Source organism: Berghia stephanieae, chromosome 12 (assembly GCF_034508935.2).
Source record: "Berghia stephanieae isolate SIO BIC M18660-M18661 chromosome 12, UCSD_Bste_1.3, whole genome shotgun sequence".
Taxonomy (NCBI): Eukaryota; Metazoa; Mollusca; class Gastropoda; order Nudibranchia; family Aeolidiidae; genus Berghia; species Berghia stephanieae.
The window spans coordinates 5,126,744-5,139,243 of record NC_088371.1 but is presented as its reverse complement, the minus strand read 5'-3'; the positions used below and the strand labels follow the sequence as shown (position 1 = coordinate 5,139,243).

The following is a 12,500-nucleotide window of genomic DNA, read 5'->3' as shown; positions in this document are numbered from 1 at the left end:
CACAAACACACTCACACTCACACACACACACACACACACACACACACACACACACACACACACAGAAACATCACAAACGAAACAAATCAAATTATTAAAAAAAAAAACGACAATAAACAGCCCCCACAAGTTTCATTAATTGTCCGCACATCATTTCGAGACAGACCACGAGCCAATTTGCAATTTTAACAAGAAAGGGAAGCGACTCCTCATCCCAGCCTCTCAGATCTGCCGATTCATTTCACTTCATCCAAAATCTGGATAATAACCCAAACAATCTCAACAACGATAACTCTTGACACGGAAAATGGGAGTTGTCGCCCCTTCCAGCAAAAAAAAAAAAAAAAATGAAAAAAAAACCCAAGAAAAAGATGAATTTATTATTATTTTTTTTTTCTTAAATTACTGGAAAACAAAAAAAGTATTTCTCACTTAATCTTTCCTATTTATTTCTTCTCCTTTGATTTTGATCCTGTTTTCGCCCACTATTTTACAGTACGCTGAGAACAAAAACGCCTTTAAGATGTTTTATTTGTGACCTTCGCTTCAAAACGGTAATAAAATTGAGCTTTTTTTATAGCGCGAAATCAACTAAACGTGCTCAAAGCGCTTTACAAGGGGCCCGTCCCACTTATGAGTGTATGAGTGTTGGTTAGTACTTGTAGGAGGTACGAGAGTGCTCGATAATGTTGGTTAGACCATAGAAAAATAAATTAAAATAAATAAGGTCACTCATGTTTGTTTTTTTTTTTTTTTGTTTTTTTGCCGATACCATTGCAGACTGATGAAATGGAGGATATAGAAACAATTGTATCGGCAAAAAAAACCCCAAAAAACGTGACTGACCTTATATAAATATATATATATATATATATATATATATATATATGTGTGTGTGTGTGTTGTGTTGTGTGTGCGTGTGTGTGTGTGTGTGTGTTGTGTTGTGTGTGCGTGTGTGTGTGTCGTTTTTAACTTGTCAGTTTTATATAATATGATATATATAAGATAATATGATATGTTGATGCAAAGGACCGGTTAGCAATTTGAATGGAACTAGCCGCTATATAACTTCATTTTACTATGGCATCTAGAGTTCAAATCCGAGATAATACCGTTTTGAGAAGATAGGCAATAAATATTACACTGTCCTTTTTTTGTTTAATTACAGTTTATGGCGGGAGGACTGTCCTCGTGGGAATTTGTGTGAAATTTTGAGTTTTAAATTGACTCCAGGATCCGCCGTTTTAAGATCAAATTTATTTTACGGTGCGATTGTCATGGGTGTAAGTTTGAGTTTTGTTTTCTCTTTGGAATATATGTATATTCTATATTTATTTGTGGTTTATTGTTTTATTTCATCTTTAATTTACTTTTAATTTATTTTATTTTTGTTTTGTTTTGTTTTGTTGTTGTTTTTTTTGTTACCTTTTATTTTGTTGGGGTTTTATTTTAATTACTAATATTGGTGTGTTTGATTTTTGTTTGTTTGTTTGTTTCTTTTTTTTTCTTCTTTTTTCATCATAAAATTAGTTACTACTTTTTGAAAATATCCTGATCAACTTGCACATATATGCAGGTCTGATAAAAGAACGCAAATATGGGCTCAGTTTAACATTGTTGTAATGGGCAATATTTTGCTTCGGTTTGAGAGTATTCCCCTTACATAAAAGAGATCAGACCTGCATATAAGTACACGTCGATAAAGGTCAGAATAGCAAATGAATGAATTTGTTTAAATTATTGTAATCTATAGCGGTGGTTTGGTATCGTGTAGGAATAGGATTCAATTGTCTTATGTCACGTCCGCCCAGCAACCAACGGTTTGGTTCTAAACAAAGAAAATCGGGACTTTTTATTCTTCATGCTGCTGCTACTTTTTCACATGTCATGTGATTAGAATGTATAAAGGTCAAAACATGATCAGATTTATAATGCTTTTCTCCTCTGGATACACTTTTATGCTCGTCGGAGAAATATTTCATAAGGGCGGTGATGGAGATGATGGTGTCTGTCATTGTTTTGATTGTTTAAAACATTCCCAAAGCATATCGTGTTTTAAAAATGATCAGCTCGTTGAAAACTGTTCAGTCCACCACTAATATCGTCCAACGCATTCCACCTACGAAAGCATAATCTATCTATCTATCAATCTATAATTAGTAAAAAACGATGCTATGCCTTAATCTTGTAAAGCCACAATCTGGGTGGTTGGACAAGTTAATTCTGCTCCGAGCAGGCCTAAGCTCTGATGAATGTGACTTGTTTGTGTGAAGATTGAACTCGGGAGGGATGGAGGGTGCAGGGTGGTGAAGACAGGGCTGAGAGCAAGTTGATTGTGTAGTGATAAGTCGCTTGTTTGCTTTGGGGTTAGATGGTCTCGGATTCGAATCCCTGGTGTAGAAGATGGATTTTTGGGTGTGTAGAACAGAAATGTCATTATAACACCCCGTTTCCTATTAAAGAGCTGCCTATATACTTGAAATTTCAAAAATTCGTGGTTTCTAAGGCAAAAAAAATAAAAATAAATAATAATAATAATAATAATAATAATAGTAATAATAATAATAATAATAATAATAATAATATAATAATAATAATAATACTAATGATAATGATAATGATAATAATAATATAAAAATAATAATAATAATAATAATAATAATAATAATAATAATAATAAATAATAATATATATATATAGTAGTAATAATAATAATAATAATAATAATAATAATAATAATAATAATAATAATAATAATAATAATAATAATAATAATAGTAGTAGTAGTAATAATAATAATAATAATAATATAATAATAATAATAATAATAATAATAATAATAATAATAATAATAATAATAATAATAATAATAATAATAATAATAATAATAATAATAAAGACCCACTTTAAATGGCTCTAAAAATAAATTATTCGCCCTCAGCATGGTGCAAAAATGCTCCAAAGTCCTGAATGTTGGTTCTGAGGAACTAAACTTTCATTTTCAATAAGATTTATTGAGTCGAAAAGGCGAATGCAGTTCTGTAGTGGGAGCCAAACAAATTGTAATTCTACGAATCTTTCTCGTAGTACGAGCAGGTCTCCTATTAGAATAAGGGGTTAGATAAAGGGATATCTGACTTATTGATGACGTGGTGCGCAAACAAATATTACTCCACAACCCTCTCCCTAAATATTAACGCGTAATGATATCATGTTTACAATAATATTTGTGACGTCAGATTATCAGCGTAAATTTCACTAAAAATTTGATTCTTTAAAAAGGAGTATCATGTAAGCGTTTTTGAAGATGTCTTTTATTCAAAGATGACGAAATACGAATCGATTGAGGGGTATATTAAAAGATTTCTTACACTTTCGCGTTTTGGAATTAGAACTTTGTTCCCAAAGCGCACTCGCAAGCTCGTGCAGCGGTTGGGAATACTTCCGGAATTCCAAAAAGCAAGAGTGTAAGAATCGTATATTATCCACAATGTTATTTTCCATTCACTTTTACCCTTTTGTATTCTTAGATTTTCTAAGAGATGATAATTTGGTGTTAGCTCAAATACGATTTGAAACAGAAATCATTAACTTATTTACCTCAGAGAAAACTTGAGAGTTTATATAGCGCAATATCCACTAAACTTGTTCAAAGCGCTTTACAAAGGGCCCCTGACCGACAGCAACATGCAACATGTAGACATGAAGCATGTGAGGCGACATTACTCTTTTTTTTTTTTTTGAGACAACTTTAACTCATTTTACACATGAGTACAGTGAGGGAATGTGAGTAAAGAGCCTTTTCCAAAGACTCAACTATGCGCCGAAAGAGGCTCGAATCCAGGACCTTCCGATCCGAAAGTGAGTTCACTACCACAACACCACATAGCCGCACAACTTTAACTCATTTTACACCTGGGTATGTTGAGAGAATATGAATACAGAGCCTTTTTCCAAGGACTCAACAATGCGCCGAGGGAGACTCGAACCCAGGACCTTCGGATCCGAAAGCGAGTGTCATACCACAAGACCACATACCCGCAGAGTCTTGTGGTATGACATTCGCTTTCGGATCGTTAAAAGCGTTTTTCAGTGTCGAAATAAAAGTGTAGTATCACCAAACAGGCGTCTTGTCTCGTTATAACATGTTCCGCATTGTTGCTATGCATGAACCCTTTTGTAAAGCGCTTCGGGCACATTTATTGGAAATTGCGCTTTACAAAATCTCAAGTTTAAAGTTTTAAATTGATGAGAGATAAAGAATAAATCGCTTTTTGTATGCACAGAAGACAAGTCTTAATCCCTCTTATAGCGTACAGGACTTATGACGAGTATTTATTTGATATAGCCTGTGGCAATGCAATTAATTGCTTCTTTTCTACTTATTTAGGTCGTGCAAGATGTATCGCTACGCCAAATATCCTTACGCAATCTTGAAGTGAAGTAAACACATATTATTAATAAATATACTAGCCGCACATTTCAAATCTCTCTTTTATCTCATTTGGCTCAGGATCAATACGTTTAATTCTCAACAACAGCAGAATGCGCAAATAAAGAATGAGAGAGAGAGAGAGAGAGAGAGAGAGAAAAGAGAGAGAGAGACAGAGAGAGAGAGAGAGAGACAGAGAGAGAGACGGACATACAGACAGAGAAAGCAAAATGGCATCAATACGCTTAATTCTCAACAACAGCAGAATGCGCAAAGAAAGAAAGAAAGAAAGAAAGAAAGAGAGAGAGAGAGAGAGAGAGAGAGAGAGAGAGAGAGACAGACAGACAGACAGACAGAAAGACAGACAGACAGACAGACAGAGAAAGAAAAATGACATCAATACGCTTAATTCTCAACAACAGCAGAATGCGCAAAGAAAGAAAGAAAGAAAGAGAGAAAGAGAGAGAGAGAGAGAGAGAGAGAGAGAGAGAGAGAGAGAGACAGACAGACAGACAGACAGACAGACAGACAGACAGACAAAGAAAAATGGCATCAATACGCTTAACTCAACAACAGCAGAATGCGCAAATAAAGAGAGAGAGAGAGAGAGAGAGAGAGAGAGAGAGAGAGAGAGAGAGAGAGAGAGAGAGAGAGAAGACAGACAGAGAATGAAAAATGGCATCCGCTTGACATCCGGTGTATTTATTGATACTGGAATCGTTTGATTGGTGATGAAGCACGCGCTGTAGTCAAGAGATGTTATAGAATTAAATCTAGATTTATTTCACAAATGTCACCCCTCGTCTCAAAACGGTATTATGTCGCGATGGACCAGATGCTAAAAAGTCAAATTATAGTTAAACTGGTCAAAAATATCAAACGTTTGGTATTTAGCACAGTAAAATATGATATTCCTTCTCCTCTACAAAGCATGTAAACTCAACTTGAGCATGATATTTCTGGCTACAAATTCCATTTTCAGCATCTTAATCATCCCGACTTAATACCGTTTTGAGACGAGGGGTCACAAATGCTCAAACTGTATGTGTGGGTGTGTATGTGTGTGTGTGTGTGTGTGTGTGTGTGTGTGTGTGTGTAGTTGGGGGAGTGGGGGAGGGGGTTGTTTTGTGTAGCCATCCAATGGATATGACTTTATCCCTTCGGATCGGAAGGGTTCTGGGTTCGAGTCCCGAGCGGCGGTAAGTCGAGTGTTTGGATTATGCCCTTTACTCACATTCTATCACAGCCTCGGATATAAAATGACTACATCGTCGTTAACAGCGTTGACTTTTTCAAAATAAATAAAAATTGAGTTTTATATAACGCAATATCCAGTAAATGTGCTCAAGGGGTCCCTGGTCAACAGCAAAATTTAACATGTAGGACGGGATATGACGCCTGTTAGGCGATATTACAATTTTTCGGACAAAACAACGCTGTAAACGACCAGGTACTCATTTTACACCTGAGTTTGGTGAGAAAATGTGCGTAAAGAGTCTTTTCTCAACTATGCGCTGAGTGAAGCTCGAACCCAGGACTTTCCGATCCGAAAGCGAGTGTCATACAACAAGATCACAAAACCGCATATATAAAAAAAATTTAAATATTTTTAAAACTTTTAGCCTCATCGGATTTTTTTTTAACTCACTCAATCCTAGAGATTCTTCCTAATTTTCAAAATTGGAAAAAATGTATTAAAAATAAACATGTACATAGATGGCTTTATTAAACTATCATTAACATGTAAAACCTAAAAACATTAACTTTGATACTACGCCTATAATTTGTCTAAGAAAAATGTAATAAATAGGCATGGGGTAAAAGTAACTCGGGTAAATTACAGATATAGTCGGTGTTAGAGTTGAGTGAGTTAAATAACATCCGAAAACACCAGCCTGCGTCGATATACAAGAAATTTAAAAAGAATAATTTTTAAAAATTAGCCTTCTTCGGAATAATATTTTTTTCAAAAACATTCCAAAACATAATCAGCCTGCCATAATGCCAAAACGGTATTATGTCGGAATAGACCAGATGCTAAAAAGTCAAATTATAGTTAAACTGGTCCTATTTATGAAACGTTGGTATTTAGCACAGTAAAATATGATATTCCTTCTCCTCTATAAAGCTTATAAACTCAACGTAAGCATGATATTTCTGGCTGCAAATGCCAGTTTCAGCATCTTATTCATCCCGACTTAATACCGTTTTGAGACGAGGGGTCACATGTTTTCATTCTGCTTTGTCTTAGCCAAGGACATACTATCTATAAGTCCTAGTAGGTCCTAGTATCAGGCTATAAGTAAACGGTGGCTACAGTTGAATCCTGTATCTCAGCCCATTGTGACGCATATATGGGACTTTACATTGAGCTTCAGCCCTAGCTTCTTTTATATATATATATATATAGCGCAATGTCCACTAAACGTGCTCAAAGCGCTTTTCAAGGGGTCCCTGGCCAACAGCAACACGTAACAAGTAGAACGGGACATGGCGCCTGTTAGTCGATATTACAATTTTTTTGTTTGGACAAAGACACCGCTGTTAACGTCCAGGTACTCGTTTTACACCTGAGTACGGTGAGAGAATGTGAGTAAAGGGCCTTTTCCACGGACTCAACTATGCGCCGAACGCCCCATCCATGCCAGGCCCACGACCTTCTGATCCGAAAGCGAGAGTCATACCACTAGACCACATAGCCGCGCTGCCCCCCCCCCCCCCCCCCCCCACCCCCCCCCACCCCCGCCATCCCCTTTTTCGGAATAATAGCAGTTGTTGAAATATTATAATAATTACAAACCGTTGAGCGGCTATGTTGTCTTGTGGTATGACGCTCGCCTTCGAATCGAAAGGTCATGTGTTCGAATCCAACTCTAAGCGCGCATAGTCGAGTTCTTTGAAACGGCCCTTAACTTACATTCTCTCATCGTACTCAGGTGTAAAATGAGTCTCTGACCATTAAAAATAATTATACATAGTATGCGCTTGGATAAGAAGCTCATAACATTGCCATCCGGAAGTATAACGGACCAACACACAAAACTGTGTGTATCTATGGACGTTTATAGACAGGTTAATTCAGTTCAGTGAGCATTACTCATAAAGGCGGATGGCAAAAAACAATAACAAAGACCTGAGTAACGTCATCTTAGAACTATCTATTATAGCGCTGAAAAGGCGTCATGTTATTAGCTGCTGTTGGCTCGGGACCCTTTGTAAAGTGCTTTGAGCACGGTTATCGAATATTGCCCAATAGATAGTTCGACGATGACGTCACTCATGTCTTTGTTACTATCTTTTACCATTCGCGTTTATGAGTAATGCTCACTGGACTGTATTAACCCGACTATAAACGTTCATGGATACACACAGTTTTGTGTGTTGGTCCGTTATACTTCCGGATGGCAATGTTATGAGCTTCTTAGCCAAGTGCATACTATCTATATAAAAGCTGAATCAAGATATCAAATTATCACAACTAAAACACTATTCTAATTTTTTTTTTTTTTTTTTTTTTCGTTTCGTTTCAGATCAACACCATGCACAAATTTTTATTGGTTGCTTTGTTGTTAGCGTCCTTGGCAACGATGGGCGTGTATTCCATGGAGACGATGCTCGCGCCCCCTGCCAGGCCCAGAGAATTCAAGAGCCCAAACGAGCTCAGACGTTACCTCAAAGCTTTGAATGAATATTACGCCATTGTCGGAAGACCAAGGTTTGTGGGTTCAAATCTTATCCCTCTTCCTCCTCGTGTCCTCTTTATTTCTCTTACTCAACTTTCTAATCTTCTCCGTCTCCACCTCCATAGTTTTGTGTGTTGGTACGTTATCTATCCGGAGGGCGGATGTTGTGTGTATTTTACCTAAACGCAAAACATTATTATCATCATCATCATCATCATCATCATCATCATCATTATTATTATTATTATTATTATTATTATTATTATATTATTATTATTATTATTATTATTTATTATTATTATTATATTATTATTATTATTATTATTATTATTATTATTATTATTATTATTATTATTATTATTATTATTATATCATCATCATCATTATTATTATTACTATTATTATCATTATTATTATTACTATTATTATCATTATTATTACTATTATTATTATTATTATTATTATTATTATTATTATTATTATTATTATTATATTATTTTTATTATTATTATTATTATTATTATTATTATTATTATTATTATTATTATTATTATTATTATTATTATTATTATTATTATTATTATTATCCCGGACAACATGGCTGACACCTGTTGACATTGAGCTTCGGCTCAGTGGATAGTCTTATGTTTCCATTTATTCACTGTGTGGAATCTTTAATTTTTACCTGATGTGGACTAATCTTAATATTGGAACTTTTAACTTAAGATCTATTAAAAGTAACATTCGAAAGGAACAACTGTGTCAAGATTTAGAAAGTTATAAAATCGATGTGTTGTGTTTACAAGAGACGAAGATCCAAGATGGCGTCGACCAAACAATAAATGGTCACAGACTGCTGTGCTTTGCTTCCAGTTCACCTCACTATGGATGTGGATTTCTCATAAATAAAAACTGCAGGGATTTGACTAGTGACGAATGGAATGTTTCGGACAGAATATGTGTTCTTGAGCTTAAGTGTAAGATCAATTCAAGGAACCAGAATAACAATAACAAAGACGATCACGGTAAGAAGACGTTCACTATCTCAATCGTAAATGTTTACGCACCAACAAGTCAACGCGCAAAACAATACCCAGAGGAAACTGATAAATTTTACAAAGACCTAGACGATACACTGAACAAAATAGGAAACAAATCAATATTAATAATTGCTGGAGATTTTAATGCCAAAGTAGGAAAACGTCTCGACAGTGACACACTATGTTTAGGATCATACTCAAAAGGAAAACGTAACGATAACGGAGAAAAATTAGTCCAGTTCTGTGAACAGAGCAAACTTTTCATAACAAACAGTGCTTTCAACCACCCATCAAGACACCAGACAACATGGGTAGGACAAAGGAAAGACCAAACCCAAGACAAAATGATAACAATACACAACCAAATAGACTATATCATATGTCGACACCGCCATAAACACTACTCAACCAACTCGCGATCATACGGTGGTACACTGCTAACATCCGATCACAAACTTGTAAAAACGAATTTCAACATAAATGTGTACAGACAACGAAGACAGAAAGGTAAAACGGCAGTCAAAATAAACACGGCAAAAATAGTAAATGAGCGAGAATGTCGCATTCATTACCAATATGAACTTAACTCAAGTCTATGGAAAATAAAGCAAAACAGTAATCCAAGCAATGAATGGAAAGAGACGCAAGCGGCAATGAAATATGCGGGGGAAGAAAGTGCAGGCTCTATTAATACAACTAAGAACAAACCAAATCGAACGCCTAACATCGCTATTAACGATCTATCGCGGCAACAAAAAGAACTTAGGATCAGGATACAAAACACGAAAGACTCGGAAGAAATAATAAACCTGAAAACGGAACGAAACAAAATACTGCATTCAATTCGATCCAGAAAAGTGAGTGGAGCAGGCACTTATGTTGGTAACAACAAGATATGAAGTGAATAGAAAAGTGCCAGAAGACAATAGAGAATAAAAATTTTTCGCGGCGGTGGTGGGGTTTGAACCTGCGACCTTATTGGTACGACAACTCCGCCTGGCAGGTGAGAGTGTGGCTCTACCGTGTGAGCTATCCACGAACACAAAAATATTCGTTTCAAACTCAAAGTCATTACTAGATCCCTCTCTCACCCACTTCTTGAGACCGCCGATTCGTTCGTACACCACCATCGCGAATAATTTTGACCAGCAGTTAAGCTTAAGCCAATATTCTCAACACAAACATATAACATAGAAACGATTGAGACATTGAGTATGCTCCGGTGTATGGGGTGAATTTTTAATTCAGAAAAGTGAGTGGAGCAGGCACTTATGTTGGTAACAACAAGATATGAAGTGAATAGAAAAGTGCCAGAAGACAATAGAGAATAAAAATTTTTCGCGGCGGTGGTGGGGTTTGAACCTGCGACCTTATTGGTACGACAACTCCGCCTGGCAGGTGAGAGTGTGGCTCTACCGTGTGAGCTATCCACGAACACAAAAATATTCGTTTCAAACTCAAAGTCATTACTAGATCCCTCTCTCACCCACTTCTTGAGACCGCCGATTCGTTCGTACACCACCATCGCGAATAATTTTGACCAGCAGTTAAGCTTAAGCCAATATTCTCAACACAAACATATAACATAGAAACGATTGAGACATTGAGTATGCTCCGGTGTATGGGGTGAATTTTTAATTCAGAAAAGTGAGTGGAGCAGGCACTTATGTTGGTAACAACAAGATATGAAGTGAATAGAAAAGTGCCAGAAGACAATAGAGAATAAAAATTTTTCGCGGCGGTGGTGGGGTTTGAACCTGCGACCTTATTGGTACGACAACTCCGCCTGGCAGGTGAGAGTGTGGCTCTACCGTGTGAGCTATCCACGAACACAAAAATATTCGTTTCAAACTCAAAGTCATTACTAGATCCCTCTCTCACCCACTTCTTGAGACCGCCGATTCGTTCGTACACCACCATCGCGAATAATTTTGACCAGCAGTTAAGCTTAAGCCAATATTCTCAACACAAACATATAACATAGAAACGATTGAGACATTGAGTATGCTCCGGTGTATGGGGTGAATTTTTAATTCAGAAAAGTGAGTGGAGCAGGCACTTATGTTGGTAACAACAAGATATGAAGTGAATAGAAAAGTGCCAGAAGACAATAGAGAATAAAAATTTTTCGCGGCGGTGGTGGGGTTTGAACCTGCGACCTTATTGGTACGACAACTCCGCCTGGCAGGTGAGAGTGTGGCTCTACCGTGTGAGCTATCCACGAACACAAAAATATTCGTTTCAAACTCAAAGTCATTACTAGATCCCTCTCTCACCCACTTCTTGAGACCGCCGATTCGTTCGTACACCACCATCGCGAATAATTTTGACCAGCAGTTAAGCTTAAGCCAATATTCTCAACACAAACATATAACATAGAAACGATTGAGACATTGAGTATGCTCCGGTGTATGGGGTGAATTTTTAATTCAGAAAAGTGAGTGGAGCAGGCACTTATGTTGGTAACAACAAGATATGAAGTGAATAGAAAAGTGCCAGAAGACAATAGAGAATAAAAATTTTTCGCGGCGGTGGTGGGGTTTGAACCTGCGACCTTATTGGTACGACAACTCCGCCTGGCAGGTGAGAGTGTGGCTCTACCGTGTGAGCTATCCACGAACACAAAAATATTCGTTTCAAACTCAAAGTCATTACTAGATCCCTCTCTCACCCACTTCTTGAGACCGCCGATTCGTTCGTACACCACCATCGCGAATAATTTTGACCAGCAGTTAAGCTTAAGCCAATATTCTCAACACAAACATATAACATAGAAACGATTGAGACATTGAGTATGCTCCGGTGTATGGGGTGAATTTTTAATTCAGAAAAGTGAGTGGAGCAGGCACTTATGTTGGTATTCTGGCACTTTTCTATTCACTTCATATCTTGTTGTTACCAACATAAGTGCCTGCTCCACTCACTTTTCTGAATTAAAAATTCACCCCATACACCGGAGCATACTCAATGTCTCAATCGTTTCTATGTTATATGTTTGTGTTGAGAATATTGGCTTAAGCTTAACTGCTGGTCAAAATTATTCGCGATGGTGGTGTACGAACGAATCGGCGGTCTCAAGAAGTGGGTGAGAGAGGGATCTAGTAATGACTTTGAGTTTGAAACGAATATTTTTGTGTTCGTGGATAGCTCACACGGTAGAGCCACACTCTCACCTGCCAGGCGGAGTTGTCGTACCAATAAGGTCGCAGGTTCAAACCCCACCACCGCCGCGAAAAATTTTTATTCTCTATTGTCTTCTGGCACTTTTCTATTCACTTCATATCTTGTTGTTACCAACATAAGTGCCTGCTCCACTCACTTTTCTGAATTAAAAATTCACCCCAT

The 12,500-nt window shown here is 36.8% G+C and overlaps 1 protein-coding gene across 1 annotated transcript in view; it reads left to right on the top strand.

The window, feature by feature from the left end:
- The window catches only part of LOC144957741 (pro-neuropeptide Y-like), a 186,373-nt gene that overhangs the window by 159,359 nt on the left and 14,514 nt on the right, over positions 1-12,500 (top strand). Inside the window, exon 2 of the mRNA XM_078889137.1 lies at positions 7,963-8,147. Within this exon, the coding sequence (XP_078745263.1) occupies positions 7,972-8,147 (176 nt within the window). The 5' untranslated portion in view covers positions 7,963-7,971. The remainder of the gene's footprint in view (positions 1-7,962; positions 8,148-12,500) is intronic.